The 16,876-nt window shown below is 33.6% G+C and overlaps 1 protein-coding gene across 2 annotated transcripts in view; it reads right to left on the bottom strand.

Moving 5' to 3' along the window:
* LOC124355276 (pleckstrin homology domain-containing family F member 2) overlaps nt 1–16,870 on the bottom strand; it is a 41,770-nt gene extending 24,900 nt beyond the window's left edge. Inside the window, exons 1-3 of one of the 2 annotated variants that reach the window (XM_046806332.1) lie at nt 16,675–16,870; nt 2,186–2,250; nt 1,862–1,999 (exon numbers count right to left, since the gene is read on the bottom strand). In XM_046806332.1, coding sequence (XP_046662288.1) covers nt 1,862–1,999; nt 2,186–2,250; nt 16,675–16,690 — 219 coding nt within the window. In that variant the 5' untranslated portion in view covers nt 16,691–16,870. The remainder of the gene's footprint in view (nt 1–1,861; nt 2,000–2,185; nt 2,251–16,674) is intronic. The other variant, XM_046806334.1, reaches the window with a different exon arrangement.
* Between the last annotated feature and the right edge of the window lie 6 nt (nt 16,871–16,876).

Raw genomic sequence — 16,876 nt, 5'->3', positions numbered from 1 at the left:
ATATTAAAAAATTTAAACTTCTAATGACTAGAGTATTCTTAAATATGGCATTGTTTAGAGACCTAGAAGATTCCACTAAGATCACAAACCTTTTTGTATGATGCTATATATAATATCTTTAAACGTGAAAAATATAAAACATATCAGTTTTATGGTGTATTTACTGATTAATTGGGTTAAAATGTTCCAATTATTAAAAATTCATTGCAAGGGAGGTTCAAGCTTAGTTATCAGTCACATAAAAGGCAGTAGATGATTTAATCAAAGACCTTTTGAAAATTAGCTTCCTTACAACGATAAAGAATCTTGGATGTTTGTTTGTTACGCTCCGGTTAGAATTGAATGTTCTTGACCATCTTTTCACAACGTTTTAACTTAACTCACATTCGCCTAACAAATCAAACAATTAAATAATGAATTTAACAACATTATGGCTTGTCATTAATTGAAAAAAGCTACTCAATTACAAAACAAGGAGTCATAATGCGACATGAAAGAGTTTATGTGAAATGTTAACCTAATAAAAAATTATGTTACAAACCATTTTAGTTCTTTTTCATTCTAAAAATTAAGTAGAATCTACAAGGGAACATTATGAACTCAAGATCAGTAGTAATCCTCTATGCCAAGGTAATCAAATCTTTTTAACGACCATCTGTTATGATCCATTTAATCATTTCATTGTCAAAGCTGTTGGAAAAACTGTATTACCAAATCTGTCTCAGTCTCTTTATAAAAACAATAGCCTACATTTGACAAGAGAAATTTTAACTTTAAAACAACAGATGATTTAACTACTTAAAAGATTAAAATCTGTTGACAACAAACATTCTACAAGCGATGATATATCCATGACATTGATAAACCACGCTCAGTTTAAGCCCTATCAATGACTCATTAATAAATTCACCAATGACTCATTAATAAATTCACCATTAATTTGAGAAATGTTTACCTCTATGCTGAACATTTCCTAAGTTGCAAACTAAATTTAATAAAATGGTGAGAAGAATGCAACTTGTTACAGACCACTGTTTTGTTTTTCATTCTAACTTTTGGAAACATTTATTAATGTGTAATAAACAAATAAATTGTAACATTAACTAAAACTAAATAATGTTTTTTTTTAAGTACAGCATGGATTAAAAGAAAATAATTTACCACAACTGACTGATGAGGCTCTGGCACATAAGATACAAGATAGTGTGTATATCTCTTGATAGTTTAACTGAAAGCGTTATCGCCCAGTAATATGTTCAATACACTAACTAATACAAAAGTAACAGTACCCAATGATAGATTGAATTAATAAGAATTATATCCAGAAAATAGGAAGCAATATATTGATATTAGTCACATAAAAAACATATATAATCTAAGACAACTTCTTTACTAAATATATGTATCTTGAATCTTGAACATAACTAATTGTACATCGATATTATATCAGTGTTTATTTTAGGAACGTTATTGTTCCTCTGTTATTTAACATTAGGGTTTATAGCAAAACATCTAAAAAAATTGCACATTCGGTTTGTATACACTTACTAATTTTGTACAAGTCATTAGTAGAAATCAAAATATCATACTTTTTAATTCTACCATTGGTTAAGTATATTTAGAGATGTATACTACTGGATGGAGAATAAAACAATTTTACGTTAACAAAAACAGAGAAATAAATCCAGTTATTCATTAAATTGGTTAGTCACACAACTTAAAAAAAAATTAAGATATTTTTATTTATATGGACCCGAATCAAAAATTGAAAATACTATTTTATAAGTCCTCTAGGCTGAAAATTGGTTATCTAACTGGTTACAAGTGTTTAAGTTTATTGATTAAAAACATATTTACTCACTTTTTTCTTGTTTATAACAATGTTCCCATAAACTAATATATCGTTAAATAGGAAAAATTGGCGAGCTTTGGGTTTCTTGCGGCACATTTTGGTAAGAACACCTTCACCAACTAGAACTCTGCCTGGAACAGCTAAAGGCTGAAACAAAGAGGCACAATCAATGAGTTTATGACACTAATAAGAATATATTACAAAATCATTTTTATAAAATTACACTCTTCATGCCTATTTTATAAAATTTTTATACTTACTGTCTTCTAATAATATTGATAAAAAGGATTATTTTTATAAATTGAATTCGTGATTGATTCACTAATTACGTACCTGTCCAGAACTGCCAAAGCAGTTTTCCACCATGGCAATGCGGCGAGCATTCGCCTCACTGTTCACTGTAAAAATATAACGTCAAATTAGGTTATGTGAAACAAATTAACTGAAAATATACGTACATAAGGTATTACACAAATTTTAAAGCTTGTTATTGACGATGGAAGGCTTGAAGGGATAACAGGATTTCGGACATTATTCTGGTGGGTCAATACATCCCCACCTGACGAAGAGGATAGAGCCCAATCCATGAAACGTTGTGTTATACCTTTTGTAACATCTAACAATGGCAAATTTCCGAAATCCTGTTATCCTTTCATTACATGATGACTAAAATAACATTAACCATGCTTGCATTTAAAATTTGATACGTGTTTTTTCCCACATAAAGAATATACACTCTTGCATTATTTAATGAGTTTATGGAGCATTAATTGTCATAGATTACTAATCAGAAGTGGTTACTAATATAAACTCCTATAGGGAATGAAGTAAACCAGGGCATTGGCATTTGAGGATTATTTCATATCAAATTCACCGTGATTTTACATGACTAGTCCCAGAAATATTTTTATTTTAACCCTAAAGTAATGAATTTTTTAAATTATTAGCTATGTTGGTGGATAAATACATAGTGTATAAATAAAACCTAAGGCCACAATTTTACTAAACAGTACATTTGATACATGTCGTCCACCAGATCATCGTCTGGGGTTACAGGAATCAATCCTTACAGTCACAACTTTTATTATTCTTGATTAAAAAAACTTTAAATGTTAAATATAATGTAACAGAGGTAAACCAATAAATGTAACATGGGTAAGTGATCTAAATGGACGTACTTAATAAGATTTAAAAATGAGTATTTGCTCCTTGATAAAAAAGCTAGAAGAGGTACTACTTCCAACACATTTAAACATTTAGAAGTGAGTAGACTTGAATAGGTTACGACAATTTAAAAGATTTACAATTGGACGGATATTTACAATTTTTATCATGAGTCATCTCAGGAAATGAATTTAACACAATATCACACTATTTTATTTTATTAAAATTCATTAAAGAAAAATTAATGTTAAAACTTCCTTCGTAAGTTTTAACAAATGCTTTGAACAAAATTTAATCTATAATACTGAGTACTTGAATATGTAGTCTTCAAAAAGGAAACTGCTGCAAAAACATACAATATAATTTTAATTTCTCTATTTTATAAAATAAAAGTACAATTCTATACTTTACAATTTAAAAGGGACAAATAAAACCTAAGAGTTGGAATTTCATATACGTTATACTGTATAAGAGTATATCTGTTAATGTTACTTATTATAACTAAATTGTATTTATTCCTTTGGTTTTCATTTCTGTTTATATCCCTAACAATGTAAAAAGCATATATCCTAAAAACTCTAGAGTTGTGCTGCAAATTTGACTTTACTCCAAAAGCTCAAGATAATACATGAATCTGGAGTGAGAATGAAATGAAAAAATGAAAATGTCTTTATTGAATACAACGTAAAACATATTCAATTGGTGAATGACAGTAATGAAAAGTAGTAATGAAAATCATTACCTCAGAATACATTTTACTACTGAGGATTAGCAACTAAAAGGTTTCTTAAAACCAAACAATCCTTGTTTTATTTTATTTTAAACTAAATTATAACCTTTCTGCAAATAAACATCATACATACCAAATTTACCCTGACCTTGACAATGCCTGACTATAAATTGATTCATCATGATTGGTTTTGTATTCCAACTACTTACAAACTATACGTAATAGCACTTAACTTACTCTTCTTTAAACGTTACACCCAACACCAAAAGTCACTGCCTTTTCTAACTGAAACTGATGCTTTCAAAACCAAAGCATACACTGATGCTTTGTACTTTGGACCCAAATTGTCTACACTCTATCTAAACAAGATAACTATAATTATTCGCCTTGTTTGTTCAAAATACACAGTATGTAAGTTACCAAAGTCAGAGAAAAAACACAACTTACTTAGGCTTTTTCATTAACACATTCTTATGTACAGAAATATATGTGTTCAAACATCCTGACAGGTAAGTGAAATTGGTGTCTGAAATGTTAAATTAAACTTAATGTATTTCATTCATAACTCGACAACCACACCTCATGTCACGGTTGTAGCGGTCCCAGTTTTGCTCAGTCTAGGGGGTGGGAAGGGGAGGACCAAGCACTTCTTGAAGGTTCTACAACACCCAGTTCAATCATTTATCCAAGAGTTCGGTTACACAAGGCTGCAATCTAGCGGTGAGACATGGGTGATAGTAGCGTTGCATTTATGGGGGAGAAGCATCTCCAGTGTCAATTTTATGCTGCACTAATGGTTCTTCCTAATTTCTCTCCTTGATTGCAAAAGTACTTCTCTCAAAAGATTATTATAAAGTCTTCCCTTTGTGACGGTTAGTCAATACGGTAGAGTCTTGTAGACCAATTGCACATATCTGGCCTCGTGTTGGGTGGGTTTCTCAAAAGAAAATTCCCAGGGACTTCTCATAGGCGTCCATAAACAATATGCGATAGCATTCCAAAAATCTATCCCCAAAATAATTGTTTGAGAGTAGAGAAGGTACAACAACGACAGATAAATGTTTTTGTTTTTATGAGCGAGAGTAATAGGAATGTTGGCTCTTCCAATAATCTTATGTTTCTGGTGGTCAGCAGTTTCTACAAATTGGTTGGACAATGGCCGAATTTTTGCCGTGAACTTATCAAAAATCCACATCAGGTCTCTTCACCGATCACTGTATTTGAATAGCTCCACAGAATCTAATAACAATGCTTTGGCAACTAAATCCAAAAATTTCGAATTGGTAGATTAAGGTCGAGGTCATTAGCGCGATAGTTTCAATCAGAAAATTTTTATACCTTTAGGCAATGAAGCCAAATCACAATTGGACAACTTAATTGGTTTGACGGTAAATGAGATAAGGAGTGTAGGTAACTCCTAAGATGCCCGAGGGAGGCTCCCTTCGTTACCCCGTTTTTTTTAAACTACACTTAGGACAGGTTGTTTTGCGATAACCACCAGCATGCCCACAGCCATAGCCAGAAAAGTTAGCCTCTCTTTAGGACAATTACTGTACATGTGGCCTTCCTCACCACAATTCCAACATTTGATCTTCCTTGACTTGGGTGCCAAAACTCGTAGGTTTATTAAGTGCATGAACTTGATATGATTTGAGGAATTCTTGCGATTATCAGTGCGAAGAGTAAGCTAGATCAGGTTCTAAGACGTGTGCCTCGGCCTAGGAGGAGGCTTGTAGGTCCTATTTGTAGTTTCTCAAATCTTCCCAGCTCAGCCTTACGTCCCATTTGTCGGAGTTCATCAATAGAAGAGATCACAAACATACAGAGTTTGTCCTGCAAATAATGATTTAGATTCTTAAGAATCTGACGAAGCCTGATGGGTTCCGGAATTGGATTTGACAAACGACCATTATAGACCCTCCATAGAAGCAATGAAAAGATCAATATGCTCTTGATCTCGCCTTGAGTTTCTGTTCATAATCTCCTGCAGCAACATATCTGTCATTAATCCGGCGTGCTGAAAAAACAAGTTTCATCTCCGTACACAATTGCTCCCAGGAATTGACTCTGCCCGAACGGTTCCGACCCGATACCACCAATTAAAAGCATTGCCGGTGTAAATAAATCAACTGCTTGACCTAAAAAGAGTTGAGCTTCAGAAACTCCGCGAGCAAGACGAAGTTCCTCAACAACGCCCGCTGCAAAAATGCCACCAATGCTCTGGGCCAGGACCATTACTAAACTGTAAACCCATTTGAAGACTGGTATAGGCTTTGCAGTTTCTGCCTCTCTATACATGACTCATCAGGTTTCAGTTTCCAATTTCCAACCATAGTAAGATTTTCCTTGTCCAGCATGTCCAAGAGGGGGAAGGTGCTTTTCTTGCGATGCGATATTCTTCCGATTTACATTTTCCCCTGAGAGGGTGTAGTTTTTCTGTCCTTGTTGTAAAGTTTCTGTAACTGGGTACCTTGGGAATAGTGCCTCCTTCTTCCGCAGTTATTCACTGACGTATCTTCACTCCGCCTTCTTTTCTTCAGCACCGTCCAGCTTTCTCCGGTAACCTTAGATGAGAGGGAAAAGGTAAGGTATCTAGCATGTGTTTTGATCTCTGTTTAATAAGTTCGTCTTTCTTCTCCCGCGTGTCTTTATCCCAGTCCATGAATCCACAGGTAATACGCTCCACTCCGCAAGTAAAGATGCCAAAGGCGGGCAGAATAAGTCTTCGATATCATTGTCTTTTGTATTTCCTTCATAATCTTCAACTAGCTTAGACAGGTCATTGAATTTTTCCCGCTACGCATTTTTACAAGTTCGGTTTACAGCATTTAGATTACTAATAACATCTTACCATAATCTCAACATTATCAAGGAAAAGAAGCTGAGAGTAAGAGCCTGGATATCTCAATTCATTTTGCATTTCCTGTAGTAGCTAAACCTCTTAAGTATTCAACTCATATTCATTTTCATGACGACGTAAATAATATGCATTCATGGTGACAGCAGAAACCAAAATTCCAAAGTGAAAAAACGAACACTCACACACAATTTAAGAAAAGATAATAGAGGTAGTAACAGTTAGTAAACAAAACCACTAATAATTACGAGTACCGACAAAAGTGTTGCAATATACAACAAGTTAACCAACCATAAATGTCCATATCAATCACCATCAGAGAACAAAAAAAAAATTCACAAATATATTTATATAGTCCCCACACAAGCCAGTCCCACGTTGACAAAGGCCCCCCCCCCGCCAAATGTTGCTCGGTCCCCAGTTTGCTCAGTCTAGGGGGTGGGAAGGGTAGGTGTGGTTTTCAAAACAAGTTACGGCGTAGTAGAGTTAACTGTTAACGGTTACTAATCCGAACTGGGCGCCACCTTGTTTCTCCAGTAGTCGTGTGGTAGGAGAACGGGAGTCAGAACAAGGAAAAAGACCCCGTTACTGAATGATGTTGTAAATTAATGACCTTATAACCAACCAAAGTAAGAGTGAGTTTTAAATACAAGTAAATTTAAGAAAAAGGAAATACATGTAAGAAAGCTAAACTCATTTCAATGTAATCATTAAGTTTTAGAAAAAATTCTAAAAGCCTGTTTTTTTAATATGCACAAGAAGAACATTTATATCAAATGAAATATTTATTAAAAATATGTAATTTTTACATTTCATATCTGGAAAAAAGTTTGAATACCATTTCTGTAATTTGGATCTCAACAGTCTGAGGGTACAGGTAACCCTTAGATTTATCAATACAATATACCCTAAACCACTAGTAAATTATCAACGAACTATACTACTGGAAACGCGCGCTGTCCATAAGCCCTGTGTACTATGTTTTCCGGGCACACACAGCCGTGTGCTGCGGGAGTAAGTATCCATAGACTTGCAGGCGGCTCGGACGACCCCTTTAGTGGGCAAGAACTCAACCGCACTAATCGACTAACACAGAGTAACCCGCTTTTTTTACATGTCACAACAATGAAAACTTTTCATGTCACAACACGAACTCTCATTGGACATACTTTACTTCAGTCTGAGTCTCAACGTCTGCTACGAGAAAGGTCAATTGTTATTTTTAATCGATTTATAAAGTCAATTATTATTTTATAGTTTTTAAATAGGTGTTTAAGAGTTACAAATTTGTTTTATATTCGAGATTGCTTTTTAACAATGGTAATAGAGTTGTGCTGCGTACAACTGTACTTCGAGATGGAGTAAAGGCTGCAACACTTCTTTTCACACAAGTAAGGACTTAAACATTTTTAACCATAGTAATACATTTAGCAATATATAAAATTGTAACATGATATGTTGGTATTTTATACTTGTTTCATAAACCTATGCAAGATTATTAGGACCTAACAGAAATAGTTTCCAGTAAGTAAGTACGACTGTTGATGGTATATAAATAAATCATTTTTGTGTAAGACTGATTATCCGCTAGTCAAAAATATATGTTTTATATTTTTTAAAACTATAATTTTTGATATTTCTGTAAACATTTAAAAATCCAATTACTTCAAGAGAGTATGTTGTTTTCCAAGTTAGCCTATCTATCTTAAAGTTATGATTTATATAGCCTTATTACACTATGCACCAAATTCCAATCCAGTACGAAACTAAAACATTTTGTTTTATGTACTTCAGAAATATTGTTATGTTTTGATTTTTTCAGTAAATTATACAGACTTTTTATGTTTTAGCTTTCCGCCGTTGGAATGATGACAACTTTTAAAAAAATGGATTATTGCATTGAAAAGAAAGAAACTTCAAACCAACAAAACATACTGTTCTGTGTGGTAAAACATTTCAAAGAAGACGATTTTCATTTAGTTTTTACCAAACACAACTAAGAAAAGACTAAATAAATGAAGCAATTCCGACATTGTTTGGTGACTTTCCATCAAATATCCAACCACCGCCAAAAAAACAGAGAGGGTTTTGGTCATCAAAAAGAAGTTACCCGTACCTATTCAGCCACCTAGTGCAGGGGGGGGTATCTTCGATTTGAAGCCAAACACGTCTATGTCATCGTTAAGTTTAAACATAATTAAACTTGTGTTGTCAGAATCAAAAAGCAAATGTGTAATATGATAAACATAATTTTTAAAAGAACGTTTAAAAACTACTTTGCTCCCCTGCACAGTGTTAAAAAACATAAAATCATTATATTATATTGTTATTATTCTATTATACTATGTAAAGTATTTTTTATTTGATATACAAAACTATAAAACCAAATTTAAGCCAGCCCTTGTTGCCACGCAACCTCAGTTATAATCTGTTTCTATTGTTTTTATTAATTGTCTGCAATTTTGCTGCGATAGGGCTATATTCAACGCAGGTTAATCTAACAGCATTTTTGTTGTGTAATATTTGAGTTCTGCTGCTCTGCTGCTGCCGTTGGAACACGACCAGTCAGTTTCCACACCAAACGAAGCAAAAATCAACAGTTGGCCTACATCAAACACTCTCTCCCGTGGCCCAATACGGTAAGCAGTAGTAATAGTTCGTTGTAGACATAGACACGGACATCACGTAAAAGGTTTTTTTTTTTTAGAGGATGCGGCTAGATAAAAATGTCTCATGAATTGGGGGAGTGGGGTTTCTTATATCAAATGTTTTTTTTTAATAAGTTTGGGTTAATAATTTTAATAAATTCACGAATGATTAATTACGATAATTTTAATTTGTTGGTAAATTAAATTCAATGCTAATGATTCTAGGATAAGCGGAAAACTGCATCACCCATTTTTTTTTTTTTTCCACAACTCTATCTCCCAGAAAAGTGCTATTTGCGCCGAGAAGGTTAAAAGCTCTAAAGCAAAAAAAATTTTTAAAAATAAAAAAGAAGGGACTGTAAATTAAGGTCAATGAAAGAATTGATTTCAAATTTATGAAAAACAAATTTAAAGCACCAGATTCGTTAATCGAAATTGTAGAAAACAACTTTTACAGGGGTTGATGTGCCTTTCGAGTTATTGTGTGAGTAGTCCCTGAAAAACAAAGGAAAAAGTAAAAACAAACACATACTTTCACAGAAAAGTGTTCTAAGGAGTTTGGCCTTAACACTATATATTTTGGGTTCACCAAATAGCTTTTTGAGATACTTCGAGGGCTTTCAAATTTAATTTTACCACATCCTGCCACATTAAAGAAAATGGATTTCAAAAATATTAATTGTTGTCCAGGGTTTTTGGAGGAGGTATTCATGTATTTAAGACATAATGTTAAGTGAACAGGAGCACCCTAAGAAATGTAAGTTTGGTATTCGATTCCATGAGCATTAGAAAGCAGATAGTTTATGACGAGCAACTAGGGAAAAATGTAGGATATGTAGATGTTGGAGGATTCAAAATAGACAAAAACGAGGAGATTGCTACAGACAGCTTTAGTATTTCAAATTGTTTCTTTGAGAGGCCACTTTAAATGTATCGTAGGGTATTTTTATGTAAATAAAACTTCAATCAGTTTTTCTGTCGCAGCTAATTAAAGTGGCTATAGTTAAACTAAGTGAAGTGGGCGTTAATGTACAGAGCGTGACCTTTGACGGAAACCAGCACGAATCTTAGCGCATTGAAAACATTTAGGTTGTAAGTTCCATGAAGCGCCATTTTTTTACAAACTCGATACTATGACATTACGATATTTTGTGCCATTTTGGATCCTCCACACATGTATTGTTTAAAACTAGCAAGAAATGCACTAGCGGACATAAAGGTTATTATAGACATCCGAGTCAGGGAGTGAATTTGTTTTAAGTATATAGAGGATCTTAATAATTTACAGAATTGGGGCAAGCTAGGTCTGAAAATGTGTAACAAAATTTATCAGACAAACATGTTTTTCTACAAAAAAAAAAAAACAGAAAAATGAATGTAAAGGATAGCTGCACAGACTATTAGTTCCAGAGTAGCAGACGCTTTACAATATTTGAACATTAAAGAACATCCACAGTTCTCAGATTCAGATTGTCTAGCAACTGTAGAATTTTTAAGAATTAGTTGACAATCTTTTTCGATTTTGATTGACAGTAGGGATCCATTTGGAAGAGGCTACAAGGTGCCCGATGAAACTAGAAAACAAAGCAAATGATGATTTAATGCTTAAAAAAGCAGCACAACTATTTGTCAAAACTTAAAATTGGAGGACAAATCAATTTTAAATCATGCAAGGAAGACGTTCGCTTTAGGTTTTCTAAGTAATTATTAAGAGTTTTTTGTATTTAAGAGACAGAATGTTAGTTTTAGGAGGATTTTTTAAATACTTGTTGTCATACAGAATTTAGTCAAGACCACCTGGAATTATTTTTGTTTTTCTCCTCTGTATTAGAAAGTAGGGGTGGGAAATAATGCACAATCCTAATACAAAACAGTTTACTTGGGCATATGGCAACTAATGTTTATGAACAGTGTCAGGGGCAATCTGAAAATTCCAACTGTCTTGAGTGTTGACCCCAACTCACACTTAGGCCTTCTTGAGTTTAGGCCATGGTTGTATGTGTTGTAGATGACATAGATGACGAGAGTGAAATTGAGAGCGCCATTATGTGTAATGGAAAATTATGAAGACTCTTGTTTTAAGGATGAAATCTTGTAACTTATATCTGTGGAGGTCATTGTTTAGACGAATGGAGAAACAAATCAAATGTAAAGATTGTTGTTGTTATGTACTCCATGCTAATGATTCTGATCTTAGAACATATGACTCACGGCCTTACTGATTTTAAAATCTAAGGGCAAATTAATCAGATTTTCAAGTGAGGATGTATTAAAGGTTGTTTAAAATATTCCTATTTGCTCAAAGCTATCTGAGACTAAATTTGACTACTGGTAAATTTAACAATGAGAGTTTGTAACCATTTAACAGGTTGTGTATTCATAGGACATTTAAGTAACGATGAATTTACTGGAAGCCATGAATTATTGTTAATAAAATCTGTAACTCAATTGTTTTTGAAAATAATATCTCATCACATTGCAAACAAAAAACCTTTGCATGTGACCAGAAGAAATCTAACCTTGAGTGCATAAGACAAAAACTTTAAATAAAACATGATTTTGTTTTCCAACACTTAGACTAAGTTTATCATGTTTGTGAATTGTTTGTGGACATGAATAGAAATATACCACAAGTAATAAGAAAACATGTAGCCTATATATATTTACCTCAGAGCTTATATCTGGTTCCTGTTGTGTTAGTTACTGTCAGTAGCCTACGGTAATTTGATAACGATTACAGGTTATTGTTTTATAGTAATTTAAAACATACACCTCCAAATGCTTAAGAAAAAACGCTGTGTAACAACAGATGTTTATAGAAAATTATGTTGTAAAATTTAATCATTTTAGAGGCTACAGGGCGAATTATAAAATGCCGCGAAAGCAAAACGCTGCATAGCCTGCTTGTACGCGGAGCGTGTTCTTGCCCACTTCCGAGCGCCTGCAAAACGTTCAAGACGCAACCCCCGGATTTCGGCCCGGGTTCTGTAGCCCAGCAGCGGCGTTTCCAGTAGTTAAAGTTCGTTGGTAATTATACACTAAACAACATTACCTTGGCCGGCCACTATAGTACTTCATGGTATTTTACCCATAGATATCAATCAAACAATACTTACATAAACTAGACACATATTTTTACACAAAGCACATTAAACATCAATATTATGTATCCCATAAAGAAAAGATATTTATAGTAGTAACTATTCAACTACGTAGATCACAACCATACTCGCCCTCCGTAAGGGCTCAGACACGGTCAGGAGATAGGCACAGTAGCAGGCTATGGCACGTGGCACTGGGTAGGTGTAGTGGTACGCAGACCTATGTGGAGGCACACAAACCGCCATCCCCGAATCAAATTCCCTTGGCAACAATCCAAGTAATGGGCCAGGAAGGGAGCAATGTAGGGTAAAGACATATAGATAACCTCGTTGGAGACTCAATTTCCAACTGACACAATCTTCAAACATATCGCCATGAGAGAGAGAGGCTTGAGCCTCGGTGAAGCCTGACAGTAAGTAACAAAGTCCGAACAGGAAGTAGGGAGTCAATTGTTGTTTGCGCCAGCTGGGAGCTGCAGCTGTTTAATAGCCAGCTGATAATGGATTTTTCCAGGGTGATCAGGCCTGTCTGCCAAAGTTTAATAAAATCTAAATCTTACTCTCTGTTATAAATTTAAAGGTTCACAAAAAAAAAAATGTTACAGACGTAAAAGGCTTTGCTCAAATTTATACGTCATTTCATTTTTGAGTTGTCCTGCAGACAAAAGAAATGTTTAGAGTGCCCAGGCAGACACAGTACATTTATACATTATTAAACAGCTGAACATAAAACCTTAAGAGTTTACCAACCCTACAATTATTTGAATGGAAAAATCCCTTTTAATAAAAAATGAATGGAGTATTTTGTAACAGCTGATCCACCAACAATAAGTGCAGTGCAATATCAGGTGATCAGTCAAGTTTACCAACCACCTGACAAACAGAATAAAATTTCTCTTCAAACAACCATACAAAAAATAGGTATGATTTATTTGATGAAAACCACAAGGAAAGTATAAAATATGTGGTATTTTTGAAATCAATAAGAAATCTACTTTCTTTTAATTAAGTAAAAAATGGATCGTCGCATTAATAAAAATTGACTTAAACCTTACACCCTGTGCACGCTGGTCTTAAAAAATGTTTTATTATGAAATTTAAAAACTAGAAAATGTTTCATGCAGATTTCAAGTAAAAACTTTACAATACAGGTACTAATATGAGAACTGTGACAGTTTGTAGATTTTAATAGAAAACAGTTGCCTAACCGCAGCGAGCGAGTGAACAACGCAACCAATAATTAACTTAACCACATTGATTTGTTGGTCTTGTTATTACGCACAACTTACACAAAAATTTGGAATACACAGTACCGGTATATGAATTATGTGCTAATAAGAGTATGTTGTGATAACAAAAAATATGTATTATTTGCACCATGATTTTGCATTAAGATTTGTTTCTATGTTAACAAATTATGAGTTGGAACTATATTTCCAATATTTATGTAAGTGAACTGCCATATATTGTAAACAGAGACAATCTTAAACTGTCTAAAACAAGAATAAACTTAGAACACCTTTGCTATCTTTGAATATTTAGTTTAGTTTATTACTATAAAATGGATGTATATCCCAACCACCTTTTTATATTTTACAACTGGTTTTACAACTTTGACTTAGACTACAAAGAAATTATACTTCATTGTGAACAGAATGATACCCAATCTAGGTTTACAGTAAAAAAAGGTTATTTACACATTTTATAATTATCAAACTGAAAATCACCCAAAAACAGCCTGCTGGTTAGAGAAAAATAAACTACCGTTTTGAGGGTTAAAACGTCTCATATTAAGACATAACACTTTAACTGCATTGTGAATAATAGAAAAGTATATTATGTTAGCAGTAAAGTAAAGATTTATTGAACATTTAACCTTAAAAGTAGTTTTTATAAGTGGTATTCTCATCTACAGCTGGTACGCAGCTACTTCACGATTTAAGAGGAGATTGAGCCTTTCAAGCGAAAAACGAAAATCGTCCCTTGAGATAGTATCCAAATTCAAACTCTGATCACGTGAGCACTCGTAAATGGCAACTTTAACTTTTAATATTTACATACGTATTTGTAACCTAATACAAAAAATAGATAGCAACAAAGTGGCCTCCATCTCACCAATATCACTTCCATTAGGGAGCAAGAAAACTAGAACAGATAGTCATAAGGACATGTAATATTTAGAGTAAGTCAAATAAAGTCTGTTCTTTCTAGTAATGTATATTTTAAAAGTCCCTGGTAAGAAAGTTGTCTGAAACAGTTCCCTCTGGATAATACCAAAGTACAAAAAATTCTTACTACTAGATGGCAAATCCATTGTTGAAGAAGAATAAAGTAACAGACTCAAGACACAGACAAAACAGGTAACAGCCATGGGACATCATGAGACGGGAAAAAATATGTTAATAATGAGATGCGCAAATAAGATGGCATTACCAGACAAGACCGACAGAACAGAGGAAAAATGACAATCAAACTTTAACTTAGAAAGAAACTTCTCCTCCTCCTCCTGTGCCTATCCCTCTTTAGCTTGTCATCCCCACCACCCAGAAACACCAAATCCCAGTCCCTTAGATCACTGAACTATTTGAGACAACCTAGGTTTCAAAAATGTTATCAATTTTTGTGCATTGTATATAGTTTGTAACTGCTGAAAATTCTTTCTGGAAATTAAAATACACTAAAGGTTATTTAAGACATTGTTAAAAGTGGGTTTAGATCATTTTAAGTACTGTATTGTGACTAAAGTAAATATTATCTCAATGAAGTTCCAGTTCAAGAGTTAAAGGTGACAACATAATTGTAACATATACAATCATCTATAAAAATGGATTCTAGTCAACCTTCTCATCTAAACAGGAAGAATGTAGATTTCTGCGATTAGGGTAAAAGGTTAAGTTTCAACATAAAGATATATTGAACCTGGTTTTAATTGTTAGAAAATTTCTCCAAAACTCATATACAGATCTTAAGTTCATGTTTTAATTACTGAAAATACCTAAAATAAGGGAAATAGATACAAGTTAATTGTTAAGAGATTTCTTTTAGTGGAGTTTGAATTACCATTTGAGGTCCAACTCCACACCTCAAATTCGGTTGTGCACTTAAATACACAAAATACGAAGCCAATATTATGTTTAGGCCTAAATAAAAGTAGGCCTACTCTAGAAGAGGTCTGACATTCAGAAACACAAAAGGTACTATAAATCAATTGTTTGATATGCCTTATAAAAGAGTCAACAGATTGTTGACAATTCTGTACTATATGAATAACTTTCTGAGATTAAAGGATACTTTGCCATAACAGTTCTGAACATGTACATGTCAGGTGAAGGCTGCAGAAGAAGTAACAAAGAGCAAAATTAATCAAATATTTCTAGGCTTTGTATCTTCAATAGAGAAGACAAACAGGAATTGATTTGACTTTATGAAGTCAAATCAATTCCTAAAAAAGCTACATAGGCAAACAAAATTACATGGCTTAGAAACATGATGTTCCTTTGGCATCACTCCAAAATCAATTTTAAATTACTTTAGGTCTCACCTGTTAATTATTTCCTTGGCAGTATGAAGTAAGTACGTGACAATACTGATATTAGTCAATCAGGATGATGTATCTAAATGGATATATGCTAAGTAAAGTCTTAAAAATCGTTAGCCTAGCTGTAACCGAGCAGAATAAGTTCCAGCAGGTATACTGCAATTGAAATCAGTTCTTAGGTCAATGTTGAAATGACTGACCTATCAAGTGGGTGTTAACTTAGTATCATACACACAATCTAAGCTTAACTACGCTTTTAAGTCTATACTGTGAATAAAACATTCCTATCAGTCTTGAATGGTACTTCCATAAGATATGTTTATATTAATTTTTAGAAACAAAGTAGTTACCAATCTAAAAAATCTTAAAGTGAGTTGTAATTTACTCTGGGCACTAGACTAAGTGGTTAGAAAAACTGATCAGGGACAATCTGTGTTGTAGGTCAAGAAAGATTAAAATTATTTACTACTTTATAACTATTTGATGTGCTACTTACAGTAGACCTTTGACATCAGTATAGTATGATATTTACAGCAATATACTTAGTCAACAACCGACATACACTGTACCAGTGTGCTTTTCTCGTTTCCTTCTATTCAACAGTCCTAGTTTATGCTTGACCTAGCCTAAACTCATACAGACCGTGTAGTGTGACCGTCTCGTACTAGATTGAGATCAGTACCGCTTCTCTATGAATACACATGAGTCGCTAATGCGTAATAATTCTAAAAGGGAGAGTTTGGGGGAAGAATTCGTGAAGATAAGATGATGACAATTTACTCACCTAGCCTGTCAACCATGATTGTCACTCCCACTCAGCCTTCAATTCACCACATTCACGATTCACGTTCACTCAGCCGACTCAGCATTCTGTAATGTACTACGTAATCAAAAGTATAAAGGGAGAAAGCTGAGTTATTACAAAAAAAACTAGTTAAAATTTTTAATCCAATGAAATATTTTCTACAAAGTAATAAATGTAATGT

This window comes from Homalodisca vitripennis, chromosome 2 (genome assembly GCF_021130785.1).
Source record: "Homalodisca vitripennis isolate AUS2020 chromosome 2, UT_GWSS_2.1, whole genome shotgun sequence".
NCBI classification, from domain to species: Eukaryota; Metazoa; Arthropoda; class Insecta; order Hemiptera; family Cicadellidae; genus Homalodisca; species Homalodisca vitripennis.
Note: the sequence above shows the minus strand (reverse complement) of the source record. Positions and strands in the feature narration are given on the sequence as shown.